The sequence below is a fragment of the Hemibagrus wyckioides genome, linkage group LG07, assembly GCF_019097595.1.
Source record: "Hemibagrus wyckioides isolate EC202008001 linkage group LG07, SWU_Hwy_1.0, whole genome shotgun sequence".
NCBI lineage: Eukaryota > Metazoa > Chordata > Actinopteri > Siluriformes > Bagridae > Hemibagrus > Hemibagrus wyckioides.
This window is the reverse complement of record NC_080716.1, coordinates 10,907,401-10,921,514: the sequence shown is the minus strand read 5'-3', so window position 1 is coordinate 10,921,514 and position 14,114 is coordinate 10,907,401. Positions and strand designations below refer to the sequence as shown.

Below are 14,114 nucleotides of genomic sequence, written 5' to 3'. Positions count from 1 at the left end.
ATGATTATACAATAAAAACCTGGATAACGCAGCGTCCGGCCTTACAACACACACACAACGTTACATCGACAAAATCAACAGATATAAATATAATGACTAACCATGACCAAGACAGCAAGACAGACATATAGAGCAGCAGATCAAAGGGGAAACAAGGGACAGGTAAGAAAGTGGGAAAACATATTAGGAAAGGGTGTGGCACTGCCCACATGGGAATAATACAGTAATACATAAATAAATCACTTGCCTCCTGGTGGTCCAGCGGCAGCACCCAGGGCTGGGCTAGCTCCATGCCCAGGATCATTGCCGTGGCTCGGGTTCGATTCCCAGGCAGGGAGCTAGCCCAGCCACTGAAGAGTTAACTCTCAGTGCTGGTCCCAAGCCTGGATTAAATGGGAGGGTTGCTTCAGGAAGGGCATCTGGCGTAAAACCTATGCCAATTCGAAACAGGCAGACTAAATGATCCGTTGTGGCAACCCCAAAACATGAAGCAGCCGAAAGAACAACAGCAACATAAATAAACCACTTGCCAGGACCCCCTCGTGGTCTGGCAAGGAACTGTCCCAGTAACTCCTGAGTGATAGATTTCAGTTTTTCATTTTGCATTCCTTCCAGGAGATTTTTTAGGGGGTTTGTTGGGGCAAAAATGCTTGATTTTGACTACTTTCAAAAATCTGCTTGTGCTAAAACTACTTGAATTGAGGAAACTGCAAGCACAGGATTCTTCTTTTAAGCTCCAGTGAAGCCACATATGTAATTACTTTCTAGGATAGCTGTTTCATGGTGCACATGAATCGAAGAGGGTGTCTTGTCCCATTTCAAAAAAATGTTTAAATTGCAAGCTGCTCTGAATCTCATGGAATTTGCTTGACTTCATTTATTTCTGCAATCACAAAATCCTTCAGGAACTTCTTTTGCTTTAGAACTAGAGTAAGGTGAGTGATGCCATCTGTGCAAAAAATTCCATTTCAGGAAGTAACTCTAACAGTAGGGATGTAAACAAATTCAAATGCACTATTCAGAACATTATGTTCTAAACAGATACATATACAAATAAGAAGCACACTATTCAGTTTGTACACATGAATCCTGTAAGTTCCAGACTCACATTTAAACTGAACATTTCCCCTGTCCTTGAAGTTCTATGCACGTTGCGTGTCCACTGGCCGTGGATTGAGGGCAGCAGCGTGTCTATTGCTTTCTGCAGTGGCAGGGAAATTTGCTCTGCTGCTTTAACTCTGTGTTTGCTCGGTTTGGGACCAGCGGTCTGAGCGCTCTATCGGGGCTGCTCAATCCTCCGTGAGGTGCTTGTGTAAATACACTTTTGGTGTAATATTTTCTTTTTAAAATGTCCATCTGTCACTTCTCAGTAGAGCCGCTGTTCCGTAGAGCAAACACAGACCTTGTGCTATGGGCGGAGCAACACAGGTCTGCTGGGGTTCCAAAAAAACCATGAACATTGTCATTCAAAATCACATGGGTGCTTTAATTAAATACTGCTTAATTTGTCCTTCAGCTGCTCCCTTTCGTGGTCACCACAGTAGATCAACTGATCCATATATTTTGATTTTGGCACAGGTTTTTACTCTGGATGACTTAAATGTATTGTGTATAATATGAATTTCTATTATAGAAATAGGCCACACCTACATTTGCTTCAAATCTTAATACACACACAGATCCTCCGCAATAAAAAGGCAAATACGCAACTAGTTCTGTATTGAGTTAAGTGCTTGATTGGCTGATTGTAGTTATTTTTCAGTGAAGGCACAGCAACACTAGCTGCAGGAAGCTCTTGGCTGCATTACAGTTCCATAACTCTTCACCAAGTTAACTGAAATAACAGAAAAATGAGCCGGATGTCAACCACAGCACACAGATCTAACAACAAACAAAATGACAGACCTTTTTGATTTTCCAGTAAGAACTTTTGGAGTGAGCACGAAATTTTCAACAGTTTGGTGACAGCCATATTGGACAGTTCACATAAAAACAGTACAAAAGATATGAAACAGGCTTAAGGGTGAAAGATGGATGGATGGATGGAGAGATAGATAGATAGATAGATCTATCTATCTATCTATCTATCTATCTATCTATCTATCTATCTATCTATCTATCTATCTATCTCTCTCTCTCTCTCTCTCTCTCTCTGTCTCTGTGTTGTTTTGTGTGTGTCTCTCTCTCTCTCTCTCTCTCTCTCTCTCTGTGTCGCTCTCTCTCTCTCTCTCTCTCTCTCTCTCTCTCCCTCTTGTGAGATATATCAGTGACTCATTCTACTAGTTCTAAAAGGACATTTTGGAATCCGAGGCAGAGGCTTGAGATGGAATGCATAAGAAATTGACACAAATCTTAAAAACATCTGATTAATGATCTTGACGTGTGGTAATAGAATAATTGGCTCAGGTCTGTCGACTTATTAGAAAAATAATACACACCCATGGTGGAACCATTACCTCATCGTGTGTGGGTTATTTTTTCTAATATGTCAACATCAATTATTCCTTACATATTCCATGGACTACAAATCAGAGTGGATTCTAACACACCCTTTTAAATTCTTTATTATTACTAAAAACAAATATACACGTTGTTTTGTTTTTATTGTCTCAGAAGCTAAAGCTATTGTGTGGGAAATTCCTTAGCCTTGTGTGGCTCACCAGCTCCAGAGCCTGCAAATCTGCATCATATTAACACACACACACATCTAATGTCTTTTACCTGCCAAACTATCCACTCATAAACACAACAGTGAATTCCTCATCATAACACCTTCAATGAATAACATGTGAGTCGGGGCTTGTACTCTCAGTTTTGTTGTCTGCTATCAGCCTTCAAGTTGCCACAGTACATAACCATCCCAGCGGGATCTCCCACCGCTTCCACGTCTGTGCGACACACACTCATCGTTTCATCATTGTAAAGCCATGTGTTAAGCCAGCGCATAAACTGACAACGAGTAGCATATGTCCGCTTGCAGCTGCAGACATATCAGCTCCGATGTTTGATGTGAAAATCATTTTTCACACATTTGTGGTGTATTGGAGATATAGTCACGTTAGTGTTCGCTTAAAATGCTTGTTCCTTTTGTCACAGTGTTTTCAAAAGACACAACAAAGGTAGAAAGCCAGCAGGAAGATCAAAAAAAAAAAAGAAGAAGAAGGAGAAGGCAGCAAGTCACCTAATGTAATATTGATACCGCTGTCACGGACAATCTCTCATATAGAAATGGATGTAGGGCTGTTTGCCACTATCTGGATCTCAAACGCCGTTTCAGACAGCACTTTCATTAGAGTTCTTTTGTTTCTCCTCCTGAGGCATCTACTATAGATATGTCTTCTTTTTCAGTCGAGCGCTATTTCCTCCGGCTCTCAATTATGTCTCCATTTGTTCTATTTGGCTCCAGTTTTGTTCATTCCAGTTGAATTGACCATATTACGTTGTGATATAGTGTCCACTATTAGGCCTGGAATGACACACACACGCTTTTCACACCACATTTCTCTTTCTCCTTCACCTCCTTGCCTGTCTAGCTTTCCCATGCATCATATTTTCCTCTTTCCCCTTTTCTATTTTTCCATCCCACTGCTATGTCCTGCCTCTGTCATTCTAGTCTCCAATTTTCCTATCAGTGTCCCTGCTGTCTCTGAGCATATTGTAGAGGAGACACAAGGCTAAGACGATCCAGCTGCCGTCTCGAAGTTGCCAACAACATTGCGTCCAGAGGAACCAGCTGCTGCTAATAAACGCCAGAGAGTTTTGGCATCGCAGGAAACTGCAGATTAACGTCTAAATAGACATGGATTTAAGAAGTTAGAGTTTGCGTTGGACAAAGGGAGAGGATGGAAGTGTCTGTGTGTAACTGAGTGACTGCATGCAAGAAAGCATATAGTGATGAAAACATATGTTTTTATGTTAGATTACATTACATAACATTACATTAACTTGATTAAATTGTGTATATTGTTATATTACAGTACATTTACATTACATTCATTTTTTATTACATTGTGCAACATGATATTTTTACATTTTATTACTTTACAATATGTTACATTATATGAATATTACATTATGCTAGATTGTGTAATGTTACATGTTATGTTACAGTGTGGTGCATTATGTTACATTACATTATGTCCGATTACATTGTGGATGTGGTAGCTTAATGGTTAACGTGTTGGACTACTGATCAGAAGGTTGTGAGTTTAAATCCCAGATCCACTAAGCTGCCACTGCTGAGACCCTGAGCAAGACCCTTAACCCTCAATTGCTCAGTTGTATAGATAAAATGCAAGTTGCTCTGGATAAGGGTGTCTGCCAAATGTAAATGTGTTACGTTAAAGTCTGGTACATTGTTACATTACATTGTGTTATGTTACAGTGTGGTACATTGAGTTATGTTAAAGTGTGGTACATTATGTTACATTACATTGTGTTATGTTACAGTGTGGTACATTGTGTTATGTTAAAGTGTGGTACATTATGTTACATTACATTGTGTTATGTTACGGTGTGGTACATTATGTTACATTACATTGTGTTATGTTACGGTGTGGTACATTATGTTACATTACATTGTGTTATGTTACGGTGTGGTACATTATGTTACATTACATTGTGTTATGTTAAATTACGTTGTGATATGTTATAGTGTGGTACATTATGTCACATTACATTGTGTTACATTACAGTGTGGTACATTGTGTTACGTTACCCTATGTTACATTAAACTGTGTTATGTTACAGTGTAGTATGTTACATTACATTATTTGACATTATGTTTCATTACATTATGTTACATTACCTTATGTTACATTACATTGTGTTATGTCACAGTCTGGTACATTATGTAACATAACATTGTGTTACATTACAGTAGATAACTAGCATGTCAAATGTTTTCACCCAGAAGTAAAATAATATAAGTTGTTTTCAAACACTAACATATTCATCAGTTGAAAATTTTTACTCTTTACTTTGTAACACCTGAGTATACTCAAAAGTTGCAGTTTTTTTTTTGGTTTTTGTTTTATTGTTGTTGAGGGATTTTTACTTGTTCCCTGAGCATATTTTTGGCTCTATGTGTGTTTAACTGCTTTACTTCATATAAATATCATTTTTTAGTTAAGCTTTGCCAATTCTGTCATTAATGTCATTAATATTATCGTTATGCGGTATACTTGTGATGACACCATTTTACAACACAATATTGCAGGTATAAAACAATATACGACACGGCAAAGGTTTTTTTTTGCTCCATCTTCATAGCCCAAAAGGTTACAGTCCTTTACAGAAGTAATTTTCTTGAATTCTTAGAGAAAATAAATCTTTTACAGAACCTCAAAATTCCAGTCCAGGTTTACAAATTGATTTCATGTTGCAATGGTTTCACTCTCCCCAGAAGCTGGAGACCTACAGTGAAAGTGAACACCCTTCATATCCTCCAAACATCCTGAACAATAAACTGTGGGATGACGGCTGACATGCTGGTATCTTTTAGCACTGACTAGCAGCTGTGTTTATGAGTCTGTCATAAAAACACTGAACAGGAGTTACCATGGTAACTGCTCAACCAAAATGATAAATAAAGAAAGAGAGAAATATTCCCACACCATTCAAGTTTGATAAGAGCAGCTGGGTGTTCAGCAGCAGTACTGGTAGCATGTTCTGCTGACAGATATGACTAAAGAAAAATGTACTCACCTGATTAAAGATCATATATAGCAGACAGACACCAAACCTGCAGCCTACAACACGTTTTTGGACTGAGGGAGGAAATCAGAGTAGCTGGAGGAAACCCCTGAAGCAAGACCACACACACACACACATTGGAGTTAACAAATCCATTGTGCCCTCCAGATTCAGGCAAAATGTTACAATAAACAATAAGGGAACAGTTTATTTCTTAGTAGCGATGGCATCTATCTGATACCCAGGATCCATATTGGATGTGATTGGATTTATTCTGATCCTGTAACCAAAAAAAAGGAAAAGGTTTTGGAAACGATTTATTTGTTGTTGTTGCTTTTTGCTTTTTATTATTATTATTATTATTATTATTATTATTATTATTATTATTATTATTATTATTATTTTATAATTTTATTTTATTTTTTATTTTTTTGGAGTTGGTGGTAACCGTACATGTTTATATATAACAAGATTTTATATTATATTATATTTATGCTTTATCACATTTGCATATTTGATTTTATATGAAAGCTGTATTTTTATTTAAGCTGTGTTTTTTAACTATTTTTTGACTGCTTCTGTATATTCCATAAGCTCAAAGTTTTAGTATCTGTGTCATTATTGAAAAATAGAGAAAGTATAATCGCATTAACATGCCTTTTGTTGCATATTATCACATTTACAAAGCTCATTGCAGTATCTGAAAAGAACTAGATTAGCTGGAGAATGAAGAGACGATATCCTCTTGTCTATACAGGATATAGATATTCTGTGTCCAGATACTGATATACAGATATAAATGATGATGTTTGTGCATGATGAGAATCAGACTGACTCTGAATTTGAAATCTCTCTGCAGGAGGACACAGATCACAGCTATTACACATCAAGGACTTACGGCTCTAACGATCCCATGAGCAAAGAATTATGGGTGAACATCGATCAGATGGACAAGGAGAAAGTGAAGATTCATGGAATCCTGTCCAATACACACAGACAAGCAGCGGTAAGCCTTCACATCATAACACAAGCAAACAGCTCAGCCATTTGGAGGTTACACAATCCCAATGACCACACACACAGACACACAGACACAAGTGCATGTTCTGATAAAGTATAACATCATTTGCTCAATGTTAGCATGACTCGCTTGCCCTGTTGTTCTCCGGCTGTGGGAACAAATGGAGGGTATAGAAAAGTACAAAAAGCCCTTGTGTCAACATGCTCTGTTTTATCGTAATGGGGAATAATTTTAGTTCACTGCAGCACATTATCCTTTCCAAACACAAGACACCACAATCCACAGACTTGAGCTTAGATAACATTAAAGCCTAAGTTGATCATTTACTTAAAGTATAATCAAATTTCTCAGGCTGACCATGGATTTAATTATGTATATTTACAAGTCATTGCTCTTTTTGATCTCTCTAAAACCTTCTCTCTAATTTCAGTGTCTCAGTGTGGCACTAGACATAATGTTCCTACCTTGATGATAATGTGTGTGTGCTCATTTTCTTTGTTTGTTTGCTCATTTGTTCACACAGCGGGTCAACCTGTCTTTTGATTTCCCCTTCTATGGACATTTTCTTAGAGAGATCACTGTGGCCACTGGTGGTAAGTGAACCAGCTTCTTTTGTGTGTTTGTTTGAGTTTGTGTGAATGTGTGTGACTGATACTTGCACATACTCACCTCTCAACTGTTTCAAAACTCTCTAACTTTTAAATAAGGGATCTTATGAATCTGTTTTCTCAGGCAATGGCTATATTGTTATCATTTCTCAGCGTTCAGCATTTTGTTTATTACAAAGGTTTCTGTATTAGAAACTGGTGTACAGAAGTGTGTATATGCAAAAGTACAGAGAGACAATCCAGCTGCAAGATGCTGAAACCTGTGGCCCAAAAAAATTGTAAAGTATCAGGTGGTTAGACTGAAACTAGCCGTGCCACACCGTACAGTATGGAATTACAATTCAGTTTATTTGTATAGTGCTTTTAACAATGGACATTGTCTCAAAGCAGCTTTACAGAAGTATAGAAACATTATTACTATTAAAAAATAAAACATTTATCCCTAATGAGCAAGCCTGAGGTGATGGTAGCAAGGAAAAACTCCCTGAGATGCTATGAGGAAGAAACATTGAGAGGATACACTCATCAGCCTCTATAATGGCTGGCAGATGTGGAACCCAGCGTGATCTGCCACATCTGTTGTGTGTGCTAAGATGCTTTTCTGCTCATCACAGTCGTAAAGAGTTACTGCAACCTTCCTGTCAGCTCAAACTAGTCTGACCTTTCTCAGTCAACTTTCTCATCAACAAACTAAATCCAGTCACTGGATTTGTTTTGTTTTGTTTTGTTTTTTCCTTTGCTTCTGAGTGTGAAAATCCCATGAGACAAGGAGTTTCTGAAATACTCAGACCAGCCTATCTGGCACACACAGTTAGTCACACTTTTTCCTCCTTCTGATGTTTGATGTGAACATGAACATGAAGCACTTGACTTGTTTCTACATGATTATATGAATTGAATGAGTCGATGCACGTGTTCCTATTAAAGTGGTCGATGAGTGCATTTGTATTTGACATGACACATGTTGTGACCTGCTGCACTTGACAGATCCCATCTCAAGCCTTCGCTGCTGATTCCATTAAATATTAAGAGAAGAGCAGTGTAAGTGTGTAGGAGGTACAGGACTGTAGGATATTTTGTGCTGTGACATGGATTGGGTTAAGCCTAAAGCTTTTCTACAGTGGAATTTGTCTTATTTCTGTATTATATGAGAAGCAAGAAGAGAATTTAACTAAAATACAGCAAGTGTCTTGTTGTAGAGGACATAAATCTCCATATTGAACAGCTGCTTCGTTCAATCTAGTATAAAATGCTTACAATATCAGTTTCTCACCTTCACTCAGTAGCAGCTATAGATACTGATAGAATTTTCTTTTGGGTTCACTTTAAAAAAAAAAAAAAAAAAGCCCGGTTCACGCTGTCTGCCACTCCAATCAGGAAAAAAGTAGTGCTTAAAGGACCACACAGAGTCTGGGTTTGAGTAGCAATGTCTTTTCAGATTCTATAGAGACAGAGAGGGACATGATCTACTGTATGTGCATTATCCATGGGTAACTAAAGGAGTTCAACAACTGGCATCAATGGTGTCAACAGAGATGGTTGCAGGGGTCACTACAGGTGGGCTAACGGCAAAAGGTGTTGCCCATAGGTATCAAAAGACATTAATGATAGACATCAAATGTGTCAACAGAGTTGGTGGCAGAGATGTCTGCAGGTGGGATGATAACGAAGTGTCTGTGCTCGACATATTCTTTATTCAATCGAAACAAAGAATTCCATGGTCTTAAACAAAGGATACTGTGGTCATAAGATGAGGTCATATATATATGAAAGATGTCACAAAATCAGCACAGAGCGTACAAAGATTCAAAATATATCAGATACTATAGACTGAAGTAACCCTTTCAGCTCCGGATCATTGTTAGCTCATACATACAGAGATCACCTGCCGAGTAAAGCCACCTTACATAATTCAGCTTCTGTGACAGCTCTGTCAGATATCTATGTTCCCCTCTTCAGCTCAGGTTCATCTCTCTCTTTCTCGCTGCCTCTTTCTGTATGAAAAGTCAGTATAGAGATTCATACTTTTTTCTGTTTTGAAATATTCCAACGCTAATCTGCCACTGTATTTTGGCTACAGGGCAAATGAAAGTGCGCTTGCTAATTCAACTCGGATGCATACAGCGTACAGATAGGGAAAACAAGTTTGAAGTTCTCATTCTGTAGAAAATATAAATGACCATGGAAGAGAGATTAATTTTCTAACTCACCGATGAAGAAAAATGATAACCAATATGCACTGAGAAGTATCCACTGCTAAACATTTACCTGCATGAGAAACCTGGCAAGAACTGTTCAGAAACAATTATGAGCGAGACTTCCAGTCAGCAGGTTATGGGCTGGACAGCTACTGTAATTATGCTGACATTTTAATGAGAGTTTAATGAGAGACACTCAGAGGGTATGATTAATTGCTTTACTTGTGTACTGAGTCATGAAGCTTGGGGTACTGACTTTTTTTTGTAATGGCCATAACAAATAAATATTGCAATTTTTCATGTAGTCAAATTTTGGAGTAATATGCTAAAATATTAAATTAGGGAGAACTAATGGCATTGACCTTAATCAACAGTCACTTGCGTGAGTCCTGATTGTTCAGTGCTATGTGATTTTAATTCAGTTGGATTAAATTTTATTTGTATGGTGATTTAAAGAGTTGTTGTTGTTGATCTTTCGGCTGCTCCCTGTGTGTGCGGGGTCGCCACAGCGGACCAACTGGTCCATACAACAACTTAACACAGGTTTTACCCGGGATGCCCTTCCTGATGCAACCCTTCCAAGATTTTACATTTATTTCTAATAAGCAAGCCAGAGGTGATGGTGGCAAGAAAAAACTCCCCTGAGATGATATGTGGAAGAAACTCTTACAGAAAGCAGACTCAAAAGGAAACCGTCCTTATCTTGGAGAGAACAGATAGTGTGATTGTAAAGCAAATGACCTTCTATAACTGTGTACTATGTGATCAAAAATGCAATTGTCTAAAAAGGAAATTGGTTCTAGTTGTAACGTGAAGTCTGTCTTGAAGTTGAAGTTATCACCTGTTCACTGATGAAGCAAAACTGTTTGTCTTAAGGCATCCTCATGGTTAAATGTTTACTGTCCACGGTAATCTAATGTAATCTCCAAGCTGTCCATGTGGGTCATCCTCTGCAGCAGCAATCGACCTCCAAGTGATGAGATTCTAACCAGAAGTAGAACATCAGAATGGAGGTCCAGAGAGCAAATGCGGTCCAGAAAACTGGTATCTCAGGAGAGATATTGTAGCTGAAGACAGACAGACAGACAGACAGACAGACAGAGAGAGAGAGAGAAATTAATGAGCTTTGATTTAGAATAAAGATATTAACCCCAATTCAATTTTATTTGTCCCATCAATTTATAAATTTAAAACACTAAAACAGTTTGTTTTATTTCTATACCATCTGAGCCTGACAGATAAAGAACAGATTTTATACCTTGGTGGTTGGAACATCAGGCCTCAAAAGGACACTTAGTAACCAACCAACCAAATAAATAAATAAAAAAGCATCCACCAGATAAGCACATGGACAAATTGAGTTAAGATTACAGGTACTGGGAAAATGGAGCACTCCAGTGTGCCAGTGGAAGCTCAATTTGTCATACAGGAAATGGCTGATGTCTACAAACCTTCAGTCATGAAGAAATAGGGTACTTCAAGGGTTGTTTGGATAATTTTCTGCAAAAAGTGGCTCTACTTGGAACCCTCTCTTATAGGGAAATCTTTGTGTGTGGGATTGTGTACAGATTTAAGGCTCAGAGATTCTATTCTAGCGTTTAATAGAGAGTCTTGTCTTCTGGCAATCAAAAGTCACATGGCCCACCATGTTTAATCACTACTTAATGTTTCAGTCAAAACTCCCCTTTAAATAACCTTTTATGTTTTCCCTTCAGGATTCTGAAATTTATGGCCTGCATAAATTGTATAAAGGATATTATCCACTCTGTGAGCCACACGCATAGCATCTGAGGCTAAGACTAGGTTTGACCCAGAGGGAGAACTCTTAATGCATTCAGCCTTTCTACTGAGTATTCATCTAGCTTGATTTGAAAAACTTTATTCTAGATAGATGTAACAGACAGGTTGACTACTTACACTGAACAGCCATAATATTAAAACCCCCTGCTTAATATTGTATAGATCCACCTTATGATGCTAAAACAGCTCTGATCCACCGAGACATGGATTCCACAAGACCTCTGAAGGTTTGCTGAAGTATCTGGCACCAAGTTGTTAGCAGAAGATCCTTTAAGGCTTATAAGTTGTGAGTTGGATGTGAGTTGATTTAATGATTGATTGATTGATTGATTGATTGATTGATTGATTGATAGCCTAATGGTTACCATGTTTCATTTGCACCTCCAGAGATGGGGGTTCGATTCCTGTCTCTGTTATGTGTGTGGAGTTCTCCCTGTGGGGTGTCCTCAGGGTAGTCTGGTTTTCTTCCCTAGTCTGAAGACATGCATTGCAGGTTGATTGTTTTTTGTTTTTGTTTTTTTTGTTTTTTTATCCATCCGTGATTGGGTGCTGTGGTGGACTGGCAGTGCATCCAGGGTGTCTCCTGGTTTGTTTCTCGGGTCCCCTGGGATGACACCAGACTCTCCACAATCCTGTGTAGCAATACAGAAAATGGATGGATGGATGGATAGATGGAAGGATGGATGGAAGAATGGATTTATTGATGTCGTAACAGAGTACAGTTAAAGCAGATAGGACACCCAGGCTAGTATCAGCTCTGAGCTGTTTTCACTGAGAATGACTGTTTCAACAGCACTTTGGGAAAAAAGTAGATCTTGAAACTAATAGTAATTGATTTAACATTGGGATGAGTGGATCGAGGAAAGGCGTGTGATATCCCTGATTACTTTATAATTCACCATATGGATTGCTCCATCTCGGTGACACGTCGCCTTCAATTGAGTAATGACTCTGTTTAGGATTGAGGAGCTTGTGTGATATATTTGAATGGAGCACAAGGTTAAATAGTCTGCAGCATCATTTGTTTTGTCCTAGCAGCAGCTTTTTTTTGTTAGATTGTACACCTGGGTGAATCTGAATTACCTCATGGCTAAAGCTGTCCAGCGTCAGGTCGCCATGTGTAGAAAGTATCTGATTTTATCCTTATCAATCCCATCTCAGTCAGTTCCACAATCTCCTGACAGATTCTTTTATCTCTTCTTACATCTGGTATTAAATGTGGAAACATGATATGTTAGAGAAACATCTGGAAACTTGATATGTTAGAGAAATCCCAGAGAAAGATTAATCGCCGAAAATCTACAATTGTCCTTTGTTTATTTGCAGCAGACCATCTCAAATGAAAGCAAAACTGGGTACTTTAGATATTATAGTGTCAGCTCTAGCAGAAAGACTAGAAATTTTGATTTTGATTCATAAAAAGTAACGCCATATTCACATGCTCAAACCTTCAGACATCAAAACAAATCATTGTGTTGAAATCACCTCGTATTTCTCAAATGGGATGATTCCCATATTAAATATTTGCCTCCTGCATGCTCATGTATTTATGATTTAGTACACAGCTGAACTGCTTAGCTGCATTATACTCTGCAGAACCTCCACTCACAAGATGTGTTGTATATTTTGGCAACATTCTAAATAAAATCTTAAGACTGTTTGGGTGAAAATCACCATAAATCAGCAGCTTTTAAAATACTCAAACCAACCCATGTGGTACAAACATCCATGCAACAGTTAAAGTCATAGAGATTCCAGAAATATTTCCCCATTATGATGTTTAATGTGAACATGAACCGACATGAACTTGACCTGTATCTGCATGATTTTATGAATTGCGCTGCTGTAACATGACTGGCTGATTAGATAACTGCCTGAATGAATGTACAGATGTTTCGATAAAATTGGATGGTGAGTGTAAGTGGAGAGAGAGAGAGAGAGAGAAAGAGAGTGAGAGAGAGATAGACCAAGAGCTCTCCAGATTGTTCAGCACAAATATATTATATAATGAATAATGGAGATAATGCTATAAAAAATTCAAAATAGTAATTTTGCTTGAGAGGTCCATCTTTCAACATGAGTAAAAAAAAATGCACACACACACACACACATATATGCAAATCCTTTCCAAACAAGCACACAAACGAAACTTTGTGCATCTTGAGGTGACAGCGTATGTTTTGGATCATTCACTGCCTCCTTAGGGGTCTGTGGTAGACAAGATAACAAGATAATGATCACTAGTCAAGCAAGCACAATATCCTAAATAAGACTCTCACAGCATGGCCGGTCAATCCTATATACTGTATGTGTGAGATTGTGTCTTTCTTACTTCAGGACATGGGATGAGTGATGCTGCTGTTTTTAACAAATTAGACAAAATGTCACTATCAAGCTTCTAGATATTTCAAGGTGTATGACCATCTTTTTTGCAGAGTTCGGTCACAGTGATAGTCATATATAATCAAGATCATGATCAATTGGACCAGCTGTGTTTTTACACTTTCTAAAAACTGATAATGACTAAATCACATCGTTTGTGGCAGAACGCCAAAAAGAGAAGCAGTCTTTTAGCAGTTAACAAGCTGACGTTAGTGATCAAATCTATGGCAAGTAAATTAGCCCTGGAAAATGGGATGTCCTCGTTCAACTAAATACATATCCCTATACTCATTAAGACGGCGGTAAGTGTTAGCCTGATAGCTACAACTTCTCAATCCTCAGCTATAATGTTGTATTCTGAATTAATGCCTGCCTGTATATGGAGGTTTCCAGTGGAAAAGGGAAGGGAGG

General features: G+C 38.2%; 1 protein-coding gene across 2 annotated transcripts in view; it reads left to right on the top strand.

The window, feature by feature from the left end:
- plxdc2b (plexin domain containing 2b) overlaps nucleotides 1-14,114 on the top strand; it is a 117,088-nt gene that overhangs the window by 52,771 nt on the left and 50,203 nt on the right. For both annotated transcript variants that reach the window (XM_058394814.1, XM_058394813.1), the window contains exons 3-4: nucleotides 6,554-6,700; nucleotides 7,239-7,308. In XM_058394814.1, the coding sequence (XP_058250797.1) occupies nucleotides 6,554-6,700; nucleotides 7,239-7,308 (217 nt within the window). The remainder of the gene's footprint in view (nucleotides 1-6,553; nucleotides 6,701-7,238; nucleotides 7,309-14,114) is intronic.